Source organism: Rhinopithecus roxellana, chromosome 5 (genome assembly GCF_007565055.1).
Source record: "Rhinopithecus roxellana isolate Shanxi Qingling chromosome 5, ASM756505v1, whole genome shotgun sequence".
Taxonomy (NCBI): Eukaryota; Metazoa; Chordata; class Mammalia; order Primates; family Cercopithecidae; genus Rhinopithecus; species Rhinopithecus roxellana.
Window position 1 is genome coordinate 101,311,210 of NC_044553.1, and position 12,403 is coordinate 101,323,612.

General features: G+C 35.4%; 1 protein-coding gene across 1 annotated transcript in view; it reads right to left on the reverse strand.

Annotated features, from left to right (window-relative positions):
* Positions 1-456: 456 nt before the first annotated feature.
* The window catches only part of TTC6 (tetratricopeptide repeat domain 6), a 48,085-nt gene continuing 36,138 nt past the window's right edge, over positions 457-12,403 (reverse strand). Inside the window, exons 11-12 of the mRNA XM_030931640.1 lie at positions 1,485-1,710; positions 457-997 (exon numbers count right to left, since the gene is read on the reverse strand). Coding sequence (XP_030787500.1) covers positions 861-997; positions 1,485-1,710 — 363 coding nt within the window. The 3' untranslated portion in view covers positions 457-860. The remainder of the gene's footprint in view (positions 998-1,484; positions 1,711-12,403) is intronic.

The following is a 12,403-nucleotide window of genomic DNA, read 5'->3' on the forward strand; positions in this document are numbered from 1 at the left end:
TTGTGCCACTGCACTCCAGTGTGGGCAATAGTGAGACTCCGTCTCAAAAAAAAAAAAAAAAAAAGTTAGGAAGTCTTGCTGTTATCAGTGAGGCAAAGGGAAAGAGTTCTCTGGTTCATTCAAAGATTCCTCAGAGACACTCTATAAATAATTTTTAGTTGTTTTATTTTCACTCATCAACTCCTGCAATGCAAGAATTATAAATATATACAGATTTTATATATATTTATGACAGCTGCATTAAAGAGGCAGAGGGAACTATCTCAAGGAAACATGATGTCCAAAATCTTTATAGGTGCTGTCCTAGAAGGCAGGCCACATGTAAAAGAGAAACATGTTTGTCTGTTGGAAGAATATAGGTATCAGGAAGAATATTGACCTGTATACACACTGTTTAAAGGAAAAGAGAAGGGTTTTACTTGAGTTCAGTTGTTTATAGTCATCAGGTCTGTTTATTTTTTTAATCTGTATACTGTTGAATACATTATCAGCAACGATTGATGAAAAGGTCGATGACACTTTTTCTACAATACATAGTATTATTTCAAAAAGAATTACTTTAAAGAAAATATTTTAAATGTTAAGAAACATTCCTATTTAATTCCTTAAGAAACATTTTCCTTTAAATTTGCAACCTTGGAAAAATTCCATTATCAAGGTTTTCCAAATGTGCAGAAAATGACATAAATTTTATAATTAATGTATAACAAACATTTTATTAAAATGCATAGAAGGTTATATGGAAGACTAAGCATAATGAATACAATAATGAAAATGGTGGAACCTTTTAGACAGCAAATACGTTTCAGTTTCAGAGAGAACAGTTGTGTAAACTACTCTAGCAACCACGGTCTATGTAATCATATAACTGAGTCATGGTCTTCAAGAGCAAGTGCTTGGTTATAGTCAGCCATAGCTTCCTCAATCAGACCTATTTTACAACGAACTTTTGCTCTAAATTTATATACTAGAGCATCATTAGGCTTCAAAGACAGGGCTGCAAAAGAAAAAAAAATAAAGATATGTTTAAGCTAGCACTCAAAAAATAGTCTCATTTCCTTACAAACAAAAATTGTATAAGAACTTTTTTTAAAAAGTAACTCAATGGATGAAATCAAGAACTTTAATACTTTTTATTTGAAAATATTTTTCTTCAAACAGAACTATTTAGTTAAATTAAAAATATTGAATCTTTCTAAGCAAACTAACTTGGGGAAACACAGTACAATGTCTTTCTTCAAAAGGTTGACATTGTTTGTGTATAGATTTGTAATAATTCTCTATATCTCAGTTTACCAGAGCTTTAAGTTAAGACATTACATAAAGGAATCTATATCGATTATATTAAGGATATGATATCTAAAACCACTAATTCTTATGTAAGTTTATCTAAATAAATAGACCTAATGATTTTCTTCTTTTGTAGTCTAAAAATAATCAAATCAACCACTGCAATCTTACCAAAATAATTACCAAAAGTGTACCTTTATTAAGGTCTTCCTCAGCTAGTTCATATTGCTTTAAGCAGTAGTAGAAATGTGCTCTATTAAAATATACTGCAGCCCAAAATGGACAGCTTTCAATTACATTTGCAAAATCTTCTTTTGCTTCTTTGTATTTCTTTAATATTGTATTTGTAATAGCTCGATTCATGAGAATATATTCATTTTCTGGATCAAATTTTAAAGCTTTTGAGAAGTAGTCACTGGCCTACAAAATATGAAGATAATGATATATTTTAATTGGCAACTTACTATACAGAAATTTGAAGCACTTTTAGTCTTAATTTTAAATTAATGCCAGTGGCATACCAAGGGGGCAATAGAAGCATTTCATTCCAGGTACAGAAGTGCATTGTCTGCAGAGAATGTAAAAAGGTAAACTCAACCAAAAGTTGATCTGTTTTTTGTTATTACAATGTATCAGCAATTCTAGATAATGTCAGTGATATAATATTCCTGTTGGCTGGGTTAAAATGCTCCCACTGGCTGGGTGTGGTGGCTCACACCTGTAATCCCAGCACTTTGGAAGGCTGAGGCAGGTGGATCACCAGAGGCCAGGAGTTCGAGACCAGCCTAGCCAACATGGGGAAACCCCATCTCTACTAAAAATACAAAAATTAGTTGGGTGTGGTGGCAGGCGCCTGTAATCCCAGCTACTTGGGAGGCTGAGGCAGGAGAATTGCTTGAACCTGGGAGGCGGAAGTTGCAGTGCGTGGAGGTCACACCAATGCACTCCAGCCTAGGTGACAGAGCAAGACTCCATCTCAAAAAAAAAAAAAAAAAATCCTCACACTGCCTCTTACCCCAAATCCCAGATCCCTGTATAGAGATAAAAAATGTTAAAGCATAAAACAGAAAAGAAGGCCATAACAACAGGATAAAATACAAATTAGAAAAATAACACTTGGTTTTTGTCATTGGTTCTGTTTATGTGATGGATTACATTTATTGATTTGCGTATGTTGAACCAGCCTTGCATCCCAGGAATGAAGCCAAGTTGATCATGGTGGATAAGTTTTCTGATGTGCTGCTGGATTCAGTATGCCAGTATTTTACTGAGGATTGTCACATCAATGTTCATCAGGGATAGTGGCCTAAAAATTTCGTGTGTGTGTGTGTGTGTGTGTGTGTGTCTGCCAGGTTTTGGTATCAGGATGATGTTGGCCTCATAAAATGAGTTAGGGAGGATTCCCTCTCTTTCTATTGATCAGAATAGTTTCAGAAGGAGTGGTACCAGTTCCTCTTTGTACCTCTGGTAGAATTCGGCTGTGAATCCATCTGGTCCTGGACTCTTTTTGGTTGGTAGGCTATTAATTACTGCCTCAATTTCAGAACTTTTTATTGGTCTATTCAGAGATTTGACGTCTTCGTGGTTTAGTCTTGGGAGGGTGTATGTGTTCAGGAATTTATCCATTTCTTTGAGATTTTCTAGTTTATTTGCATAGAGGTGTTTATAGTATTCTCTGATGGTAGTTTGTATTTCAGTGGGATTGATGGTGTTATCCCTTTTATCATTTTTTATTGCATCTATTTGATTCTTCTCTCTTTTATCTTTATTAGTCTGGCTAGCTGGAGGTATCACGCTACCTGACTTCAAACTATACTCCAAGGTTACAGTAACCTAAACAGCATGGTACTGGTACCAAAACAGAGATATAGACCAATGGAACAGAACAGAGGCCTCAGAAATAACACCACACATCTACAACCATCTGATCTTTGACAAACCTGACAAAAACAAGCAATGGGGAAAGGATTCCCTATTTAATAAATGGTGCTGGGAAAACTGGCTAGCCATATGCAGAAAGCTGAGACTGGATCCCTTCCTTCCACTTTATACCAAAATTAACTCAAGATGGATTAAAGACTTAAACTTAAGATCTAAAACCATAAAAACCCTAGAAGAAAACCTAGACATTACCATACAAGACACAGGCATGGGCAAAGACTTCATTACTGAAACACCAAAACCAATGGCAACAAAAGTCAAAATAGACAAATGGGATCTAATTAAACTAAAGAACTTCTGCACAGCAAAGGAAACTATCATCAGAGAGAACAGGCAACTTACAGAATGGGAGAAAATTTTTGCAATCTGTCCATCTGACAAAGGGCTAATGTCCAGAATCTATAAAGAACTTAAACACATTTACAAGAAAAAAACAACCCCATCAAAAAAATGAGCAAAGGATATGAACAGACGTTTCTCAAAAGAAGACATTTATGCAGCCAACAAACTTATGAAAAAATGCTCATCATCACTGGTGTTTAGATAAATGCAAATCAAAACTACAATGAGATATCATCTCAGGCCATTTAGAATGCTGATCATTAAAAAGTCAGGAAACAAGAGATGCTGGAGAGGACGTGGAGAAATAGGAATGCTTTTACACTGTTGGTGGGAGTATAAATTAGTTCAACCATTGTAGAAGACAGTGTGGTGATTCCTCAAGGATCTAGAACCAGAAATACCATTTGGCCCAGCAATCCCATTACTGGGTATATACCCAAAGGATTATAAATCATTGTGCTCTAAAGACACATGCACATGTATGTTTATTGTAGCACTGTTCACAATAGCAAAGACCAACCCAAATGCCCAACAATAATAGATTAGATAAAGAAAATGTGGCATATATATACCATGGAATACTATGCAGCCAAGAAAAAGGATGGGTTCATGTCCTTTGCAGGAACATGGATGAAGCTGGAAACCATCATTCTCAGCAAAGTAACACAAGAAGAGAAAACCAGACACTGCATGTTCTCACTCATAATTGGGAGCTGAACAATGAGAATACACGGATACAGGGAGGGGAACATCACACACCAGGGCCTGTCAGTGGGTGGCGGGTTGGGGGAGGGATATGTAAATGATGAATTGATGGGAGTAGCAAATCAACATGGCATATTTACACCTATGTAACAAACCTGCACATTGTGTACCTGTACCCCAGAACTTAAAGTATAATAAAAAAAAGTAAACAAGAAAACAAAAGAAGAAAGAAAAGTAAAACTGTGTAAAAAAGCAGAGTAAGAGCTCAACCACAAGAGACTTTTCAAAATAAGGTTCTAAAACATACAAGAGCGATAAAAACTCACTTATACCAAAAAAAAAGGTATAAAAAAGAGAGGAAATATCAGCTTGTTGAAAAGACCAAAGACTTGAGATTATTCACAACTCATCATTGATCTGAAAGGGACCCTCAAGTTAGTCTGCAAAACAGTACTGGAGTCCTGGTCCAAGAGCCATTTGCTAGAGCTCTGCAAAAAGGCAAGTACCAAAATTGAGAATAAACAATAAGTAACTTTTATAGCATTTTGACATGGCTATGACATCCCAGCACTTGATCACATTTCTAGTAATTCATTTTTATTGGGTTTTAGCAATGTATATTGATTACAATATACTAGAATTTTTTTTAACTGGCCTTTCACCACAAATAGTTGAGATGCTGATTAGACATCCTGCTAGTCAACTTAGAAATCTCTAATTCCCTGATGGATGAAAACCTGGCCGCTACTTTAAAACCTACCTTAAAGAGAAAGTCACTTTTCACAGTAGAGCTTGTCACTCGCCAATTACTTAATACTCAACTTTTTCCCAACCAAACACAATCTGGCTTCTATTTCCCCCTATTCCATGAATTCTGTTGTTGCTAAAATTGCAGATGTCCTCGCATTCTAGTTCTTGTCTTCCATGACATTTCTGTGGCATGGACACCTTTGGTCTCTCCTTCCTTCTTAAAATTCTCTCTGTCACTGCACTATTTTCCTCTATGTTTCCTGAAGAGCTGTCCTCTATTCACTTCCATCATGGATGATATAGAACACTGATTGCACAGTGGCTGAGAGCCCAGACCATAGAGTCATATTGCTGGGTTTATATCCTGCCTCTACTTTGAGTGAGTTACTAAAACTCTATTTGCATCAGTTTCCTCATCTGTAAAACAAAGGTAACAAATAAAACTCCACTTCCAGTGTTGATGTGAGGGTTAAGTGAACTAATATGTAATGTACTGAGAACAATATGCAGAAAGTAGTAAGGACTCTGTCAATTATTACTTACATATCATGTTTTTCCCAGTGTCTATACACAGAGAGGGAACATCACCTTTAGGCAATACTCCATGAATTTTGCTTCCTCTTACTTTTGAGAGGTAATTAGCTCAAGATGTAAAATCCATCTCAACCCTGAGACAGGTTGGGGGGAAGGGGGACAGAATTGACATCCTTCTGTGAAGAGCTTGAAGAGGATTCTCTCCTGAAGAGAAGGCTGCACCCCCAGTTCTCAGAAATGAGGCAAGGGAAAGACTCCAAGCCAGGTCAAGACTTTCTTCCTAAAGTAATTTAGACTTCATTTTAATTCACCAATGAATTATCAATAAAGAAGACACAATTACACATCACAAGGCTTACCTTCAACCATGTAAGAGCAAATTCTTTTTCTTGGGTAAGAGAAAAGAACTTTGAACTGTGTAACTTTCTACTCTAGCTGCCAAATATATTACTTAGAAAATGAAACCTATAAATTTAATGAGGTTACTTGAAGTATCAGAATATTAACTATGAAGCAATTAGAGGCTAAAGGCATCTACCACAACAGATGGCCTTGATTTTTTAATAATTGGTTTATGCCCTTATGTTGTAATTAATTAAAAAAGCAGATCCAGTTATTTTTTAAAGTCACCTGTAGTTCATGATGTATGCAAGTAGCACATCCAACTGTGGTTTAAGATCATTAAATTACATTAAGTGGTTATCATTAAGTCACTAAAGATAAAAGAAGCCAGATCACACACATTTTTTTAACCCTCTAGAGTTTATTAGATCAGTTGAGGGACCCTTCCTCCTAGCCTAAGTCTTACCTCCCTTATAGTCAGAAATAAGGGGATGAGGGCAGAGAGTGAAAGGGAATAAAAGCCATTTTCTCCACGGAGGCCAAAGCATACTAGAATAGCTGAATACCTATTCCCAAAGCTTGCTAGTCTCTGGAGGGAGTGTGCACTGTAAAGCTCAGGCATCCAGCATATCAAGTCAAAAGATGGAACATATTTTACATGAAATATATGCCGAGATAATTTGTCTATACTTTGGAGGGAATACAGCCATACTTCAAAAAGAATTTAAACTACACTTTGGATCTAACCAAATACTTTTCTACATGATGCCCATATAGTAATCAAAGACAAATGAATGAAAAAGGTGAATATCTCCTTTTCATGCAGATCTTAAACATCTATGGAAATATAAAATTGCCCTGGGAATTTTATTTGCCTTAATCACATTAACTAACTACAATGCACATAAACATTTCTAGGATCCAGTCAGAGGGTGATCTGAGTTTGGTCAAGTTAGAGACAACTGATCTTTGAGCAATTGTCTTTACTGACAGGATAGATGTAAAACTGACAGGATTAGATGACATTAGCTTAAGGACATAAGAAACAGAAAGTTATGGTTGACTCTGACATTTCTATTCAAGTGACTTTATGGAAGATGACAACTCGAATTGAGAGAGCATTTATATGAAGAAAGCTCGGCTGAGGATAATGGATAGAGAGAGCAATTCAGAATGGGCTTTAATGAACTTGTAAAATATCCAGTTTTAGCAACTCCTAAATATGGGTTAGGAGCTCAGAAGAAAGAAGGAGGGTTTCAAGTAGTGTAAGTCATGATAATAAATGGACTTTCTGAGCAGAGAAATGTAGAGATAAGAGGGCAGAGTGTGCTTCCTGCCTTAACAGCTTACAGAGTAAGGAGATAGAGATCAACACAGAAACAACTGCATGACATAAAGCAGTATTTAATCTGCATAGAGAGAATTATATACAAAGTAATAAAGACTCAAGATCTCATTTTGAAATTTAAAACTACAAACCTCAAATGAGGACTTAATGTTGTTACTACACTCTAATATGCTCATCTTACCACTCTCTAACACAATTATTTCACATTTTCTCTCTTCTCTTTAAAAATCCTAGCCATCTTGTCTTTCTTTCTTAACCATTCACTCCCACTGTTAACTGGTGACTAATACTTGTATCCATGGAGAAAATATAATCAATAGATAGGATTACATACTACCAAAATCTACATTCAAATGTGCCCAAACCCTCTGCCTTCCCTAATGACATAATGGGTAGTGTGTTCTGCTCCCATCAAGGGCCACATGTGCAACTTTCCAAACTCTTAACTTCATCAAATTCTCAAAGATTTTGATCCTAATTATCCCTGACACTCTCCTTTACCAACAATTTACTAGTTTATTCTTATTAACATTGGAGCGTAAATTGATATCTCTCATCTTAAAGACACACACACAAAAACCTCTTACCCTCAAAGTCTCAAAGACAATAAAAAAAATCACCAGGAAAAAGATAGCATTTCTACAATGAAAACTAAAACTATAACATTTCACACCACACTCACCCTGCCATGGACACCACTAGTGCTTATACATCCAGCCCAGGGGCCTAAAGACTGACCTTCCCAGCCTACCGCCCTCACTGCCAGTGCCTATGTGCCCTGCCAGGGGCACAAAGACTGCTCACCCAGGGAAAACCACTGCCTGCAATGGCTCCCATGTGCTACCTCAGGGCCTGAGGACTGAACTGCCTGGCATCACCATCTCCAGTAAAGTTTCACCACAGTGTCCACTAATAACCACAGCCTAAGCCACCAAGGAACTCACAGACACCACTGACACTGATTATAGATGAAGCAATCATATGCAGACTATACTACTCTATGGTGCCCACCCAGAACCTAAGCCAAAGTACCCTATTCAACTCACTTTATAGATACATCTGCAGAAAAAAGTCTTTCCCTGTGAAAGTTACTTAATAAAATTGGAAGAAGTGATGGTTACACCAGATGAGCAGATACCAATGTAAGGATACAAGAAACATGAAAAAGCAAAGAAATACACCCCAAAAGGAGTGCAATAAATCTCCAGTAACAGACCCCAAAGAAAAGAAATTTTGTGAAATGTTTGAAAAGGAATTCAAAATATTCACCTTAAAGAAATTTAGAACAAAAGAACACAGATAAGCAATACAAAGATATGAAAAAAAGAATTCATGATTTAGATGAGAAATCAAACAAATATAGATATCATAAAAAAAAAACCAAAGAGAAATCCTGGAACTGAATAATTCAATGAATGTAATTAAAAAAATACAATCAAGACATTCACCAATAGACTAGGTAAAATAGGAGAAATAATTCCTAAACTTGAAGACAGGTCTTTAGAAATGACCTAGTCAGACAACAATAACAAAAAGAATAAAAACGAACGAAGAAAGCTTACATCATACAGAGGATACAATCAAGTGAACAAACATTCAATTTTGGGAGTTCAAAAGAAAAAGTCACAGAAAACCTATTCAGTAAAATAATAACTGAAAAGTTCCCAAATATTGGAAGAGATACACATACAGATACAGGAACCTCAAATGTCCCCAGATAGATTCAACCCAAAAAGGCCCTCTCTGAGGCACACTATCATCAAACTGTCAAAAGTCTAAGACAAAGAGAGAATTTTAAAAACACCAAAAGCATCAAGTCACATATAAAGGAATTTCTGTCAGACTAACAGCAGATTTCTCCACAGAAATCCTATAAGCCAGGAGAGAATTGGATGATATATTCAAAGTGCTGGGGGGTGGTGGGGGAAGAACTGTTAAGCAAGGATACTATACCCATCCAAGTTATTGTTCAAAAATGATGGAGAAAGTCTTTCCCAGACAAACAAAGACTGAGGAAATTCATCAGTATAAGACCAGTCCCTACATGAACTGCTTAAGAGATTTTTACATCTGGCAGCCAAAAGACGATATCCACCATCATAAAAAATACACTAAAATATAAAACTCACTGAAACAACAGACACACAATGGAGAAAGTGAAAGGAATCAAATGTTATCATTATCAAAAGCTGCCAAATTTTATTATCAAAGATAAGCAATAAGAAAGAAAGGAACAAATATAGAAAACAATAAGAAAACAACAAAATGACATAAATACATCCTTACCTATCCAAAAGAACTCTGAACATAACCAGTTTAAATTTCCCAATTAAAAGATATAGATTGACCGAATGGATAATAAAACAAAACCCAACTATATGCTGGCTATAAGAAACACATTTCACCCATTAAGGACACACATGAATGAAAGTTAAGAGATGTAGAAAGATATTTCCTACAAAACAGTACCCAAAAGAAGCAGTTATATCAGACAAAATAGACGTCAAGTCAGAAAACATAAGAAGAGACAAACAATATCATTATATAATGATAAAGAAATCAGTTCAGCAAGAAATATAACAATTGTAAATACAAATGAACCAAACATTTGAACACCCATATATATAAAGCAATTATTATGGGTAAAGAGAGAGAGCTAGACCCATTAATAATAAAACAATTGTTGGGGACTTCAATACCGCACTCAGCATCGGATGGATTATCTAGACAGAAAATCAACAAACAGCAGACTTAAACTGCACTATAGACCAAATGAACCTTACAGACATTTACAGTACATTCCATCCAACAGCTGCAGAATACTCATTTTTTTTTTTTTTTTTTTTTGACGGAGTCTTGCTCTGTCACCAGGCCACAGTGCAGTGGTGCAATCTCAGCTCCCACCTCCTGGGTTCAAGCAATTCTCCTGCCTCAGCCTCCTGAGTAGCTGGGACTACAGGTACGCACCACCATGCACAGCTAATTTTTGTGTTTTTAGTAGAGGTGGGGTTTCACCATGTTGGCCAGGATGGTCTTGATCTCCTGACCTCATGATCTGCCCACCTTGGCCTCCCAAAGTGCTGGGATTACAGGCATGAGCCACCGCACCTGGCCAGAATACCCATTCTTATCAGTACATGGAATATTCTCCAGGATAGGCTACATGTTAGAACACGAAACAAGTCTCAACAAATATTAATAATCAAAATTATATCAAGTATCTTCTCAGACCACAATTGAATAAAACATCAACAACAAGAGAAGCTTTGGAAATTAAATAAGCAAACTAAAATTAAATAATATGCTTCAAACAACTATTGGGTCAATAAAGAAATTCAGAAGGAAAACAAAACAATTCTTGAAACAAATGAAAATGGAAACACAACATACCAAAACCTATGAAATGCAGCAAACCTAAGAAGGATGTTTATAGAGTTGAATGCCTACATCAAAAAAGTAGAATGATTTCAAATAAACACTGTAATAATGAACACTCATAAAACTAGAAAGGCAAGAACAAGCTAAACCCAAAATTAGATAAAAAAGAAATAATACATATCAGAGCAGAAATAAAGACTTAAAAAATATAAAACATCAACAAAATGAAGTTATATTTTTGTAAAAATAAACAAAACTGATAGTGAGACTAACTAAAAAGAGAGAAAAGACCCAAATAAATAAAACTGAGAAAACTGGGTATCCATATGCAGAAGAAAGAAACTAGACCCCTGTCTCTTCCTATGTACAAAAATCAAATCAAAATGGATTAGACTTAACTGTAAAACCTGAAAATATAAATCTACTAGAATAAAACATTGTGGAGATGGTTCAGGACACTGATTAATATGGCACAGATTTTTCAAAAGTTAAGACCACAAAAGCACAGGCAACAAAAGCAAAAACAGACAAGTGGTTTTATATCAAGTTTAAAAAGCTTCTGCATAGGAATGGCAATAATCAATAAGGTGTAGAGAAAACCTACAGAACAGGAGAAAGTATTTACAAATTATTCATCCAATGAGGAATTAATAACCAGAATATATGAAGAACTCAAACAATTCAACAGCATAAAAAAAAAATTCCCATTAAAAAGGCAAATGATCTGAAAAGACATACAGATGGCCAATAGATCTATTTAAAAAAATGGTGAACATCACTAATCGTCAGAGAAGTGCAAATCAAAACCACAGTAAGATATTATCTCACCTCAGTTAAAATGGCTGTTGTCAAAAAAAAAAAAAAAAAGCAAACAAAGAAAAAGACGGAAAAAAAAAACACACATCTAGTAAGAATGCAGAGAATGGGAGCTCTAGTACACTGACAGTGAGAATGTAAATTAGTACAGCTATTATGGAAAACTGTACAAAGGTTCCTCAAAACAATAGAACTATCATATGATCCAGCAAGTCCACTGCTGAGTATATATCCAAAAGAAAGAAAATCAGTATATTGAAGAAATATTTGCACTCCCAGGTTTGTCCCAGAACTATTCACAACAGCCAAGATATGTAATCACCCTAAGTGTCCATCAACAGATGAATAGATCAAGAAAACGTGTTACATATATGCAATGGAATACTATTGCATCATTAAAAAGAATAAAATCCTATTATTTGCAGCAACATGGGTGAGCATAGAGGACACTGTGTTAAGCAAAATAAGCCAGGTACAGAAAGACAACACATATTCTCACTCATATTTGGAGGCTTAAAAAAAAAACTTTGTGTCATAAACATAGAGAGACACAGAGAGTAGAGAGGTGGTTACAATTGGCTGGGAGGGGTGGGTGGGGGGATGAAAACAGGTTGGTTAAAGGGAACAAAAATACAGTTACATGGAAGGAACAAGTTCTAGTATTTGATAGCACAGCAGGGTGACTATATTTATGATTTATTGTATATTTCAAAATGGCTAGAAGATTTGAAATGTTCTCACCACAAAGAAAAGATAAATATTTGAGGCGATGCATATTCCAATTACTTTGATTTCATCATTACACATTGTATGCATGTATCAAAATATCACATGTGCCCCATAAATATGTACAATTAGTATGTATCAATAAAAATACAACATTTTGAAATAAAATGATTCTGAAAAAAATTCATTTAAAAAATGTTAAGGAAGCAATTGCTATCAAGAAAAAAAAAA